The sequence below is a fragment of the Rhinoraja longicauda genome, chromosome 9 (genome assembly GCF_053455715.1).
Source record: "Rhinoraja longicauda isolate Sanriku21f chromosome 9, sRhiLon1.1, whole genome shotgun sequence".
NCBI lineage: Eukaryota > Metazoa > Chordata > Chondrichthyes > Rajiformes > Arhynchobatidae > Rhinoraja > Rhinoraja longicauda.
Window position 1 is genome coordinate 37,779,546 of NC_135961.1, and position 15,343 is coordinate 37,794,888.

Genomic DNA, 15,343 nt, shown 5'->3' on the forward strand with positions numbered 1-15,343 from the left:
CCTAAACTGGCTCATGCCTTCAGGGGTTGCATTTCAGACTGATGGCTATGTAGAACTGGAAAAAAAATCATCAAGATTGACATTATTTTCTTCATTACAGAAGCAAAAGAATATTGCAGGTGCACTTGCCTTCTGGATGGCAAATGCATCAGAACTTCTCAACTTCATCAAACAGGACAGAGATCTGAGTCGGATCACCCTAGATGCACAAGATGTCTTGGCTCATCTGGTGCAAATGGCTTTCAAGTATGATAATTAGAAGACAACCTGTGATAATCAATTATATTATCCTTTTGCTTAAAGAACGTATGAATCAACTGATTCTACTTTATGACTTGCCATACTCAGTGTTCCATGGGCATCAACCAAATTGTCATTTTCAGTTCCTTGCACAATTTTTCCCCACTGTACCTCACAATCCTTCATAATAATACTGTTTGAATTTGACAACGTCCAGAAAATATAACATAACATAACAGTATAACAGAACTTTATTGTCATTCGGTATAAATACCGAACGAAATTTCAGCAGTCACAAGACACAGCAAAAAAGAAAAGAACACAGGACACACGACCCCAACACAAACATCCATCACAGTGACTCCAAACACCCCCTCACTGTGATGGAGGCAACAAAACTTCCACTCTCTTCCCCCCGCGCCCACGGACAGGCAGCTCGACCCCTAACGAGGCGACCGACACGCACAGCCCCCGCAAGGGGATGGAAGGCCCCGCGGCCGAGCCGCACCGGGCACTGAAACGTCCCGCGGCCGAGCTGCGCTGGCGATGTTAAGTCCAGCGGCCGAGCCGCGCCGGGCACTGTTAGGTCCCGCGGCCGAGCCACACCGAGCGCTGAACCGTCCCGCGGCCGTACCGGGCGATGGAAGGCCCCGCGGCCGAGCCGCGCCGGGCACTGTTAGGTCCCGCGGCCAAGCCGCGCCGGCGATGTTAAGTCCAGCGGCCGCGCCGCGCCGGGCGATGGAAGGCCCCGCGGCCCACCCCACCCCCCCCCACCCCACACATACACAGCCAAAAACAGAAACAAAAACCATCCCAACACCGACACAAACAACAACAAAAAAAAGGGAAAAAAGACAAACAGACTGCCAGAGAGCCGCAGCCGTTAGGCGCAGCCACACGTGACTTATTACTTATGATATAAGTATTTTAATGGTGATACTTAAGCTTAAATGTTCATGAACATGAAAGTCACGGAGTTACATTTCCTGTCGTTGGTGTGTGAGAGCCATAGATTGCTTTTGTAAATTGTTTTAGCAGACATCCTCTCCTGCTTCTCCGAATTTGGTAGTGAGGATAGTGTTTTAGAAAATCCTGTCAATTTTCATGTGTAGGAAGGAACTGCAGATGCTGGTTTAAAACTGAAGATAGACAAAAAGTGCGGGAGTAACTCAATATTCATACACTGGTATCATATTTTTGGTGTATGGCATTGTAGAAGTTGAGGTGATATTGAGGGTTATCTACAAAGAAAAATGTATTGTACTCTAGATAGCCCCAAAAAGCTTCTGTATTTGAAACATGCATGCCCGTTCAACCTGGACTCGTTCAAAATAAGCAACAGCAATGCGCCTGATATACCGCTCTATATTCATTTAACATCAAACTTAGATAATATTTGTAACATTTCACTTAGGTTTCTTTAAAAAATATCTAACTGCAATTTGTACATGTTTTCTTGGTAGTCCTGTCATTTTAATACATTTAAATTATCTCCCTTAAATATAGCAGCAAATCTTCATGTAATTTTATAGGAATTAGTGGATATAGTTCATTTTATGTCATTGCCATTGAATTTACAAAATCAAAATATTGTATTTAAAAAAATTATTTCAGATAAAATAGCATCAAACAGACAATTCTTTAGAATTCAGAAATACAACATGGAAACTGTTCCTTCAGCCCATGTCTATGTCGGCCATTGATCACCTGTTTACACCAGTTTTATGCATTTCACTTTCTCATACATATCCTGCTCATAAATGGAAATTTACAGAGCCCAATTAACCAACAAACCTGCATATCTTTGGGATGTGAGAGGAAACCAGAACCACTGGAGGCACCCATGCGGTCACAGAGTGAATCTGCAAACTCACTCGGGCAGCATCTGAGGTCAGGATTGAACCGGGTCTCTGGAGCTGTGAGGCTGCGGCTCTACCAACTGTGCCACTGTGCTGAAGATAGTCACAAAAATCTGGAGTAACTCAGCGGGACAGGCAGCATCTCTGGAGAGAAGGAATGGGTGACGTTTCGGGTCGAGACCCTTCTTCAGCTGGTGACTCCAGCTTTTTGTGACTATCTTCAGTATAAACCAGAAACTGCAGTTCCTTCCTACACGTATCACTGTGCTGCCCATTTTGTCTTTAAAAAATTTCAGACACAAATCAAGGAAGGTTAGATTACGCCGGGACTCTGCTTCAAATTAATAGGTGACATTTCAAGTTGGGACTTTTCTTCAGAAATCCTGACCTGAAACGTCACCATTCCTTTTCATCCGGAGATGCTGCTTGACCCGCTGATTGCTCTAGCACTTTGTGTCTGTCTTTGTTATAAAACAGCATCTGCAGTTCCTTTCTATTACACAAAGAAAGAATAGATTCTTTGGAAAGGGACTTCAAAGTGACCAAGCTAATTAATGTTATTTCAGTGTTTACAAATTTGTTCAAATATTTCATTAACTTAAAATCTTTATTTATCATTGGGGAAAAATAAGAAGATGCACAAGATCTGAAACTGTCCTCAAATAATTGTGTAGGCCTTCACAGGGAAGTGAGTACTTCAAATAGTTTAAGGAGAAGTGCTGTCTGTGAAGTTGATCTGTGGAAACATTATGGTGCTGTCAAATCTTTGTAGGTATTTCCCTGGAGAATAGACATAATTTGAAAATGATTGAAAGTCTTAATATCGTTTTTAAAATGAGAAGTATTGCACAATATACACATGACAATAGTAAACTAAACTAAAATGAAACTTTGAAGTATGAAGTGCATTGTCAATTCTGTGTTGCAGATACCTGGTGCACTGTCTTCAATCTGATCTCAACAATTATATGCCATCGTTTCTTGAAGATCCCGAGGAAGCAAACCCACAAAGACCCAAAATAGGTCTGAACGATAAAACTAACTTTTGTTAAAGTAAAATTATTACTGTGATTATTTACCAGACACATTTTTTCTTTTTGTTGAACATTTTAGAATTTGTTTATTTGTATGGTTTAAAGGACATTATCTGCTTGAAATCAACCATATTGACAATTTGTTGATTGAATGATTCAGAAGTTACAGATACTATTTTTTTAAGTTTGTAGCTGAATCTGCAAATAGAAAAATGCTGATTTTCCTCAACTTGGCAACCGTTCAGTGTTTATTTAAAAAATATGCAAGTTTTACATTGGTCCCCTTTTACAAGAAGTAGTTGATGACCACTTAGGAGTGGTTTCAGCTTGATCTAAATAAAAGGGCTTTAGAGCATATTTGATAAGGAGAAAGTGATGCAAGATGCAGAGTTTTCCCTAGTTGGAATATTACATTGAGGGCCACTATTTCGTAATAAGGTGCCTCCCACTCAGCACACATGTGAAGAATTTTATTCACGCAGAAGACGGTAAATCTGTGGAAATCTACTCGGGAAATCTGCAGCATCTAGGTTTTGTACAGAGATTTTTTAATAATTAAAGAACTGAGGAATCTGGGATTAGTCAAGAAAGAGATGTTGAAGTAAAAGATTAGCCTCAATTTAGTTGAACCAGGAGGAGCCAAATATGCTTCTATTTCTTCTTTGTTGCTCCGATGAATTGCTTGGTAGATCTACTTTAATAACAATGGCATCGGTGTTTCCTCTAGAATTGATGCGTGACACTAATCAATGTGGGGAGAAATAAAATCCATGCAAAAGATTGTTAGTTCCTCAGTAGTTCAGCAATAAGAGTAAACATTGTTCTTCTGGTTGCAAAATATAGGCAAACGGTCATCTAATCACCAAGCCTATTGGGGGGAGGGGGGGGAGGTTGGTGATCCACAGGAAATTTAACAAATAAATTTTATTTCTAAACTGAAAAATATTTCAACATGAGAATAGATTTTATAACTGAAGGGTTTTACAAAGTTTGCTTAACACGTTTTTCTTAATTTTCCAGATGATGTCTTGCATACATTGACTGGAGCAATGTCTTTGCTTCGTCGGTGTCGTGTGAATGCTGCTCTTACTATCCAGTTGTTCTCTCAGCTCTTTCATTTTATCAATATGTGGCTGTTCAATAAACTGGTCACTGAGCCAGACTCATGCCTCTGTTCTCACTATTGGGGGGCTATCATCCGTCAACAGCTTGGCCACATTGAAGCCTGGGCTGAGAAACAAGGTTTGGAACTGGCTGCAGACTGTCACCTTAGCAGAATAGTACAGGTAGGTTACTGGGCATGCACAATTCTACAAAGAAGGCCCCAGTGTTATGCTGTTCCTTACCAGTTCTAATATCTAATACCATGCAATGAATATTTCATGCGTGTGTCATAAAGGAACTAAATGGTGAATTTATTACTGAACTGCTATGACCAAATGATTACCTATTTTTTGACCTGTTTAATGATGTGATTTTGAGAAAGAGGACTAAATGTGCAACAAATTGTTACATGAACCAACTGTGGTAGAATTAAATTAAACATTTGTGATCTGAGAGTTGTATATGATTTTTAACATGTTCATACTCAACTGTTGCCGCAAGCCTGTGATGTTTCATTTAGGTGAACCTCTGAAAATGTTTAGAATAATTAGAGATACTTTGAATATTGACAACATCAGACAGCACTGTCCTAAGTGATAGCGGCATGTGGGTAAACTCTAGTTTGTTTTTACCAGACCAATTTGTGACAGTATTAAACATTATTACTTTACTTTTAACTTTTTTTTGCACTACTAAAAATATCAGTTAAGAGGTTTCACTTGCCCTGTTTGAAAATGTTCTTTGGTGCATGATTTGGGGGAGGTACTTGAGAAGGAAACTCCATTTCATTTGTAGTATTCAAACATCTGTCAGTTTCACTACCAATTCACATCAGCCGTCAGTCAGCTGCTGAGAGTTCTGCCTTGGATGCCTAGCCACTGAAATGTGACATGCAGCGTTATCCTCACTTAGCCACAAAGTTTATGCAATAACATTTAATTTATGATTCATAATGGCCCAGTGCACCAACGTGTAAAGAGCATTTTATGGTACTCCTTGAGAGCAACAGGATTTTTCTCGTCAAAAGGTATCACTTTCATAAATCAATTCTGGCATATCATATGCTATAATCACTGATGCTATGGCAATAGCTTGATACAGTCATTCATTTGATGTCATATACAGGAATTTTGATTTCCCTAAACTTCCAAATTGGAGACTGATCAGAAAAATAAAACCTCATGGGATTAAAGGGTCAATTTACTTCAATATGGGCTAATTGGTCAGAGACAAAATGTATTGCCCTGCAAATGTTTTGGCAACTAATGGTTGTTTGCAATGACGTTACACGGCTTTGTGAAAAATGCCTTGCTTTCATGGTATAGAGAAGGAAGGTACAGAAGAGACTTCGAGAACATTATCAGAGCAAGGAAAAGTTAATTAGGAGAAAAGATTGTTTACGCTGAGATTGTTTTGTTCAGGACAAGGCAGGATATGGGGAGGTTTATTCAATGTATATAATATAGAAGTCCTGGATGCAATGAATAGGAAGGACTTGTTTCCTTTTGCAGAAAACAGTAAGCATGGAATATAGATTTTAGAAGAATGGTAGTTGGATTACAGGCAAGTTAAGGAAACACCCTTTTTTCCCATTTAAAGAGGGGTAGGGATTTGTAATTTACAACTGGAAAGAATCATCTTCATATTTTAAATACGTGGATGTGCCATAAACTAAAGTGTTACAGATCAGGAGCTCTTTAAGACAGCATTAATAAAAAGCCCTTTTCCAACTGGGTGTGACAGGCCATTTGCTTGCCTTCTCATTAAAAATTCTAATTCTGATTTGACCCTCAGCGGAACCTACCAGGAATATCTGATTTGCTTTGGCTTTTCCATTAATAGTTAACATTTACTTAGCATTTTATAAGAATTAGGCTATGTGTAAAAAGGTGGTCGCTCCCTTTTCTCCCCAGTCCAATCGGGCAAAAGGTATAGGTGTGAAAACGCTCCAGATTCAGGGACAGCTTCTTCACAGCTTTTATCAGGCAACTGAATCATTCTATCACAACCAGAGAGCAGCCCTGAACTACTATCTACCTCATTGGTGACCCACGGACTATCTTTGATCGAACTATACTGGCTTTACCTTGCACTAAACATTATTCCCTTATCATGTATTGTCTTTCCGCTGACTGGGTAGCACACAACAAAAGCTTTTCACTGTACACGTGACAATAAACTAAACTGAACTGAAGGGTACTCTATTTCCTTAAACAGTTCATTAGAGATGATTGTGATTATTAATACAAACACCCTTTCTTTGAATTGTTCCATACTGACAATTGAGATTTCTTAATCCCCTTCAGTTCATCCTGTAACTTTACACAAAACATAGGAAAGGATTTTTTTTAACAAAGAAAGGCTATCCTCCAAATAGAAATCAGTCCAGGGTCAAGTAAATCATTGCTAGCAGCGATGTGGATTTTAGTGTTACTACTGCAGTTTTAAAAATGTACCTGCATGATCAAAACTATGAAGCAGTTCATAAACACATTTTAATTTTAAGTATCAGTAATAACAGTGGGTAAGTGTGCCAGTGTTGAAGTGTAATACTATATCAAAGTGGCAGAACAATAAAATAAGAAACTATGTGTAATATTAACTGGAAGAATCAAAGTATTCTTGGTCATCTGCAATTTACAGAAGTAATTTTCAGTTGTCTGTATTTTGTGGTTAAAACTTATTTTATCTTGCCTATTGAATGTTTGCAGAGAGAATCCCATCATAATGAGAATATTGAATATAAATGTTGTTGCATATGTCTGAACTTGTATATTCCATTTTAGGCAACTACATTACTAACGATGGACAAGTATTTGGCAGAGGATGTTTCAACCATCAACAATACCTGTTTTAAGTTGAATTCTTTGCAGCTGCAAGCATTACTTCAAAGTTATCATTGTGCACAAGATGAGCCCTATATCCCTCAGGTAACTAAATTTCTCAACAACAATAATTTCATTTTGAGATTGCATTTTATGGATCTAATAGCATTAATAGAGGAACTGAGGGAAATCCAGGTTAGTCGGGAAGTGGTGTTAGGTAAATTAAATGGATTAAAGGCAGATAAATCCCCAGGGTCAGATAGGCTGCATCCCAGAGTGCTTAAGGAAGTAGCCTCAGAAATAGTGGATGCATTAGTGATAATTTTTCAAAACTCTTTAGATTCTGGAGTAGTTCCTGAGGACTGGAGGGTAGCTAATGTAACCCCACTTTTTAAAAAGGGAGGGAGAGAGAAAACGGGGAATTATAGACCAGTTAGCCTGACATCGGTAGTGGGGAAAATGCTAGCGTCAGTTATTAAAGATGTGATAGCATCACATTTGGAAAGTGGTGAAATCATCGGACAAAGTCAGCATGGATTTACCAAAGGCAAATCATGTCTGACGAATCTTATAGAATTTTTCAAGGATGTAACTAGTAGAGTGGATAAGGGAGAACCAGTCGATGTGTTATATCTGGACTTTCAGAAGGCCTTCGACAAGGTCCCACATAGGAGATTGGTGTACAAACTTAAAGCACACGGTATTGAGGGTTCAGTTTTGAGGTGGATAGAAAATTGGTTGGCGGACAGGAAGCAAAGAGTAGGAATAAACGGGTCCTTTTCGGAATGGCAGGCAGTGACTAGTGGGGTACCGCAAGGCTCAGTGCTGGGACCCCAGTTATTTACAGTGTATATTAATGATTTGGACGAGGGAATTGAATGCAACATCTCTAAGTTTGCGGATGACACGAAGCTGGGTGGCAGTGTTAGCTGCGAGGAGGATGCTAGGAGGCTGCAGAGTGACTTGGATAGATTAGGCGAGTGGGCAAATGCATGGCAGATGCAATATAATGTGGATAAATGTGAGGTTATCCACTTTGGCGGCAAGAACAGGAAAGCAGAGTGTTACCTGAATGGTGACCGATTGGGAGAAGGGGAGATGCAACGTGACCTGGGTGTCATGGTGCACCAGTCATTGAAAGCAAGCATGCAGGTGCAGCAGGCAGTGAAGAAAGCGAATGGTATGTTGGCATTCATAGCAAGAGGATTTGAGTTTAGGAGCAGGGAGGTTCTGCTGCAGTTGTACAGGGCCTTGGTGAGACCGCACCTGAAGTATTGTGTGCAGTTTTGGTCTCCTAACCTGAGGAAAGACGTTCTTGCCTTAGAGGGAGTACAGAGAAGGTTCACCAGATTAATCCCTGGGATGGCGGGACTTGCATATGAGGAAAGACTGGATAGATTGGGCTTGTACTCGCTGGAATTTAGAAGACTGAGGGGGGATCTTATAGAAACATATAAAATCCTTAAAGGGTTGGAGAGGCTAGATGCGGGAAGATTGTTCCCGATGTTGGGGTAGTCCAGAACCAGGGGTCACAGCTTAAGGATAAGGGGGAAGTCTTTTAGGACCAAGATGAGAAAACATTTCTTCACACAGAGAGTGGTGAGTCTGTGGAATTCTCTGCCACAGAAGGTAGTTGAGGCCAGTTCATTGGCTATATTTAAGAGGGAGTTAGATGTGGCCCTTTTTGCTAAAGGGATCAGGGGGTATGGAGAGAAGGCAGGTACAGGCTACTGAGCTGGATGATCAGCCATGATCATATTGAATGGCAGTGCAGGCTCGAAGGGCCGAATGGCCTACTCCTGCACCTATTTTCTATGTTTCTATGTTTGACAATAAAATCTCTCTGGCAGATTTACATAGTTTGGTGAATGGAAGTGCCAATGATAGTTGTATTGCCTCTGATTTGGAATATTGTTGATTTAGATCTCATTTTAGACATAAAGTGTACAAAACAGACGAATGCTCTAATGCATACTGAACATGAATGTAAAAGGTCTTTGGAGGTATGATCAGTGAGCCCCTGGGTGTGTGAAAAAGATCACATAGCACTACTCAAAATAAGAGTAGGAGCAATGTTTGACCTGGCCTGTATTTGTCACCAAAGCAATGTAGCCACAAACAGGTTTAGCCACATTTCACTTTTGTTTAGGGGCTCTTGTTCATTGTCAGCTTTGTTTCATTTGTTATAGCGGTGTGCTTCAGAAGTCCTTTGTTGTCTTTCGTAAAGTGCATCGGGTTAATCCTGGGTAGTGAAATGCAGGTTTTTAAGTGGAACTTTCGAGAGTTGGTCGCAGACGTAGAGTGTTAGTAACTTACACCAAATTGTTATTCCCATTATAGATCTGTACACTGTGGATGGCTCAATTGTAATCATGTATAGTCTTTCCGCTGACTGGTTAGCATGCAACAACAGCTTTTGAGTGTACCTTGGTACACGTGACAATAAACTAAACTAAACTAAAGAAAAATAAATATTTTAAAATAAATATGCCTAAAGACGGGTTCCGACCAGATACGTCAGCTATCCATGTCCTCCAGAGATGTTGTCTGACCCGCTAAGTTACTTCAGCACTTTGTGTTCTACACCTGATTCTTGCAATTCTGTGTCTCTAGAGTACTTTAATAAATTTATCGTGCATAAAACACTCTGCGGCCTGACAAATAAAACAGATTGTAAATCATCCAATAGGTTTCTAAAAAAATTCATATTTTTGAAATACATATTTCAAGATTGACCTGGAACCTAACAACTGAAAAGCTAGAATATATCTCTATAACATATAGAGAAGATATATCTTACGCTAAAATAAAACTGGCATGGTAGGGAATTTTGACTAAGCACTCACTATAGGGTAAATGACCAACATGGAATAATTTGATTTTTTTCTTCTGATAGCTGAATCAATAGGATAAATTTAGCTCAAAATATTTGCACACCAAAATGAAAGCCCTGTTTGGCTGAGTTTGTTTTCTTCATTGCCTTTTGTGGGTTTCAAGCTTCATTTGCACTATGGCCCCCGGAGGCACTCTATTTCGTCCCATTCGTTGCATGATCTGGAAGGAGTGGAATGGACAAATAAACTAAATATTGATATTGATTTGGATGTCACCATTTTAATTTACCCACATGGAACCATATGCTAATGAGGTGACTCATTCAAAGAGTGAGGAAGGGAAGTTAAGTGATATGGTAAATGGGAATTTTACATTTTAGTTTATTTCATGTTGGTAGAGTGGATTTTGGTGCACTGTATTTTATCAAGTATTATGAGGTTACTCCAATCAAAAATGCTTACCAAAAAATCACATGTCATCAGTAATATCCCTGGTGTGTTTTCCATAATTGGGAGGGGTGTCGATGATGTGTGCATTAAACTCTATCAAGGCCAGTGAAGGAATTTACAATGATTAAAGTTTACAAACTTTCTCATTGTCCATTGCTTCACTCTCAGCAAATGAGTATGTATGACCATTTTTTTCTGATACAGCTCTCTAACATACTAATTCTTTATGCAAGTTACGCTCTCATAATCAAATGGTACTTGACCTGCATCATTGTGCTGTACATAATACTTCTTTCTTTTGTTTTATCATGTATCCTGACCAGCAATCAATTTTGTTTTCGTAGGAGTTGATTGAAAATGTTGTGGCATTAGCTGAGAATACAGCTGATGAACTTGCTCGCAGTGATGGGAGAGAGGTGCAGTTGGAAGAGGACCCTGACCTACAGCTACCTTTTCTGTTGCCTGAAGATGGATATTCCTGTGATGTTGTCCGGAACATTCCCAATGGCCTTCAAGAATTCTTAGAACCGCTCTGCCAGAGAGGTATTTTGCCCCATTTTTCCTCACATCGTGAGGGAGACAGATAATTCAATCTTTCATTGCTGTGCCAAATGCAAGCTTATTAGAAAATTATCTGCCACATGCTAGCCTGATGTCAGCAGTGGAGAAATGTTTGAATCTATTAAAGGAAATGGTAGCATGGCACCTTCAAAATAATATTAGATTTAAGCAGAGCCAGTATTGATTTTATAAAAGGAAAACTGTGTTTATTAAATCGTGTGTTTTTTTGAGGTTGTATCTAGCAAAATAGGTAAGGGATGACCAGTGATTGTGCAGTATGTTTAGATTTTAAGAATTCCTTTGAATAAAAAGCCGGGCTGTGAGGACAATTAGAATGAGGGTTAATATACTAACAGGCATTGAGGGTGGCTAACAGAGGGAAAAAAAGCAGAATGGGTCATTTTCAGGGGAAAAGGCTGTAGCTTGGGATTCTGCGAGGGCTGGCACAGGTGCCTCACTTGCTCACAATATATTAATACCAAATGTTGAAATGTGTTGTTTCTTGCAGGCTTTTGCAGACTAACGCCTCATTCACGATCACCTGGCACTTGGACGATTTATTTTGAGAGTGCTGACTTTGACTGCCTTTTTCCATCTGACGCTATTGAGTTGGTAGGTTTAGGTTTATTATTGTCGCATACGCTAAGGTACAGTGAAAAGCTTTATTTTGCATGTTATCCAAACAGATAAGATGTACGAAACAGCTCCCCCACCCCCCACTCTCTACTCCCCCACTCTCACTCTCCCCCACCCCCGCTTTCCCCCTTGCTCCCCCTTTCCCCCCACCCCCACTCTCTCCTCCCCACCACCCCCACTGTCCCCCACCCCTACTCTCTCTTCCCCCGCCCCCCACTGTCGCCCTTTCCCCCACCCCCACTGTCGCCCTTTCCCCCACCCCACCCCTCTTCCTCCCTATCCCTCCCTCCCCAGCCTGCCCTCCTCCCCAGCCCCACCCCACCCCTACTCTCTCCTCTCCCCTCCCTCACTCTCTCCTCCCCCACTCTCACTATCCACCACCCCCCCTTTCCCCCTCACATCCATTCTCTCCTCTCCCCTCCTACCCCCACCCTCCCCTCCACCCACTCGGCCCCCACGCCCACTCCCCTCCGCAGTCCCGTTGGCGGCAGAAGCCACTTATCGAGCGCGCATGGAGGAGGAGTTAGCTCCAGAGTGCAGCGGCTGTGGCCTGGCCGAGCCGGGTCTACTCGAGGCGGACAGCGTGGCGGCTGTGGCCTGGCGGAGCTGGGACTACTCGAGGACGGCTGCGCGGTGGCTGTGGCCTGGCAGACGTGGGAGGCGGATAGCGCGGCGGGAACTACGACTACTGGAGGCCGGCAGCGGGAGATGGGACTACTCGAGACGGATAGTGCAGCTGTGGGCTGGGACTACGCGAGGCGGATAGCGTGGCTGGGCGGTGGGAGCTGGGACGACTCAAGGCGGGTGGCGGGAAGCGCACATAGGATGGCGGAGCGTGAGGAGGAGGAGAGCAGCGCCATTTTTCTGCAGTCGCGATGGGGCTGTCGGTGGAAGCGGCCCTCGTCGACGCCGCAATCGGTGGAAGCGGTAGCTGAAGGAGGAGGAGAAGAAGCTGCCCGCTGTGGCTTGTGTGCGCTAATGGGCGGCGTGCTGTGCCCGGGTGGGATCAGGGACCCGAGGATGCCCCTCCCCCCTCCTTCCACCCTCCCTCCCCCCCCTTCCGGTTACAATGGAAACCCTACGGGGACGGGCCCAACGGGGAAAGAGGGGTACTGGGAAAAAGGGAGGTCCCCCTCCCTCCCCCCCTTCCCCCCTCCCCTCCCACCCTCCCTCCACCTTCCCCCCCTTCCTCCCCTCCCCCCCTTCCCCCCTCCCCTTCTCCCTCCACTCCTCCCTCCCCGACTCCCGGTTACCATGGAAACCCTACGAGGACGGGCCCAATGGGGAAAGAGGGGTACTGGGAAAAGGGGAGGTCCCCCTCCCCCCTCCACACCTCCCTCCTCCTTCCCTCCCCCCCACTCCCCTCCCGGTTACAATGGAAACCCTACGAGGACGGGCCCAACGAGGAAAGAGGGGTACTGGGAAAAGGGGAGGTTCCCCTCCCTTCCCCCTACCTCCCCTCTCCCTCCCCCCCCCTTCCCCCCTCCCCCCTCCACACCTCCTTCCTCCCTCCCTCCCCCTTCCCCCCACTCCCCTCCCGGTTACAATGGAAACCCTACGAGGACGGGCCCAACGGGCACACTTGTGCTAGTATACTATTAAAACTCAGATCTTGTGTATGAATATATGAATAAATATATATATATATATATGAATAAATATATATATCACTATATATATATATCTGTGATTTCGGCTGATTTCGGCAAAACGGTGAACCGTAGCGCCACGATTTTTGCACCGCCTTAATCACCACGAGGAACGCTGCTGGAAAATGATATTTTTATTTAATTTGGTTGCATATTTTTTAAGTTACAGAGGTTTGAAAGCGCTGCCCCCCCCCCCCTGATTTATTGAAGGTTTTCAGGGGGGCGCTGTGGTGCGGATTTAGTCTTCAGTGTGTGATGTCACAATGCCCCTGTGAGATGAGCTCGAGCTGACCCCCCTTCCCCCCCCCCCACCACGGTATTCAGCGTGTGACGTCACAATGGACAAGCAGCTGCTATTGGGTGTCTACTCTTTACAGAGGTTTTTAAGTTATTTTTTTTATTTCTAACCGTTTTTTTCAAGGTCTTCAGCGTGTGACGTCATAATGCTTGTGTGAGATGGGTGCTACATTGTTGCGAAAAGCACTTACAGATCGCCGTGAGAAGCACTTAGTCACCGGGAATGTTGCCAAAAAAGCACTTATTGTTTTAAAGTAGTGTTTTTTATTGCAAGTCACATAACATACACAGATCAGCATGGGGCCCCTATGCTCGTGGGCTACCGGGGCAAGTGTTGCGAAAAAAGCACTTAGAGTGTGTCTGGGGGAGAGAGAATGGGGGGGGCCTGAGAATGGGGACTGGGGAGGGGGACAACAGGGGTCGTTGCGGAGGGGGCTTGGTGGTGGGGGAAAGAGGGGTACTGGGAAAAGGGGAGGTCCCCGTCCCCCCTCAACCCCTTCCTCCCCCCTCCTTCCCACCTCCATCCCCACTCCCTCCCCCCCTCCTCCCCCTCCCTCCCCAACTCCCTCCACCCTCCCTCACCCCTCCCCCCCTAACTCCCCCCCTCCCTCCTTCCCTCCATCCCCCCCTCCCTCCACCCTTCCATCCCTCTCCCCCTCCCCCCTCCTTCCACCCTCCCTCCCCCCTTCCAATTACAATGGAAACCCTACGAGGACGGGCCCAACGGGCCCACTTGGCCTAGTATACTACTAAAACTCAGATCTTATGAATATATATATATATATGAATAAATGTATGAATATATATGTATGCTTCTAACAGTGATTTCGGCTGATTTCGGCAAAACGGTGAACCGTAGCGCCACAATTTTTGCACCGCCTTAATCAGCACGCTGAACGCTGGTGGAAAATGATATTTTTATTTAATTTGGTCGCATAATTTTTAAGTTACAGAGGTTTTAAAGTTAAAACTTTTTTTTTCTAAGTGCTTTATTGAAGGCCTTCTGCGTGTGACGTCACAATGCCCCTGTGAGATGAGCTCGCGCTGCCCCCCCTCCTACTGATTTATTGAAGGTTTTCAGCGTGGCGCTGCTGTGCGTCTGCGTATGACATCAGCACGCACGCGCGTCCTCTCCTCACTCGCACCAACGACATGGACGCCGTTAGCGGAGCCGCCCGCCCGCGATCACCGGCTCACCTCTCCTCTCTCCCATTGCTTCTCTCCTCTCTCCCACACCCTGGAGACCATCTCCCCGCTATCGCACGGACCCAGCGCGGCGCCGCCCTATCCGTCTCCAGTAGTCCGGGCTCGGCCACGCCACAGTAACGGCCGCGCTCCGCAGCTCCCTCCTCTCTGCACGATCCGTAAGTGCTTTTCGCCGGGACCACAGGGAGGAGGGGGGTGTGGGAGAGTAACGGTGGGGGCTGAGGGGGGGGGGCTGGTAGGGAAGGGGGGGGGGCTGGTAGGGAAAGGGGGGTGGGGGAAAGAGGGGTACTGGGAAAAGGGGAGGTCGTGGGAAAAGGTGGGGTGTGGGGAGAGTAAGAGTGGGGCTGGGGGAGGAGAGAATGGGGGGTGTGGGAATGGGCCCAACGGGCCCGCTTTGCTAGTTTCTTTATATAAGTGAACTTAAATCAAACATTTGGACTGATAAATCAAATTGATAATCCCGTTTATTACTGGAAGCATAAATTGTTTACTAAATTTGCTTTATTCAGGATCCTTTTTTTTTCAGGCTGAGCCTAATCGCAAAGAACCAGAAATAATTACAGTGACATTAAAAAAACTAAATGGAATGGGACTAAGCATTGTAGCTGCTAAGGTGAGAAAGGATTTGTTTAAAAACATCTGAAGATT

General features: G+C 43.9%; 1 protein-coding gene across 11 annotated transcripts in view; it reads left to right on the forward strand.

Moving 5' to 3' along the window:
• afdna (afadin, adherens junction formation factor a) overlaps positions 1-15,343 on the forward strand; it is a 157,647-nt gene that overhangs the window by 97,613 nt on the left and 44,691 nt on the right. For all 11 annotated transcript variants that reach the window (XM_078405184.1, XM_078405188.1, XM_078405191.1 and 8 more), the window contains 7 exons: positions 101-246; positions 3,028-3,122; positions 4,154-4,419; positions 7,024-7,167; positions 10,691-10,889; positions 11,416-11,519; positions 15,222-15,308. In XM_078405184.1, coding sequence (XP_078261310.1) covers positions 101-246; positions 3,028-3,122; positions 4,154-4,419; positions 7,024-7,167; positions 10,691-10,889; positions 11,416-11,519; positions 15,222-15,308 — 1,041 coding nt within the window. The remainder of the gene's footprint in view (positions 1-100; positions 247-3,027; positions 3,123-4,153; positions 4,420-7,023; positions 7,168-10,690; positions 10,890-11,415; positions 11,520-15,221; positions 15,309-15,343) is intronic.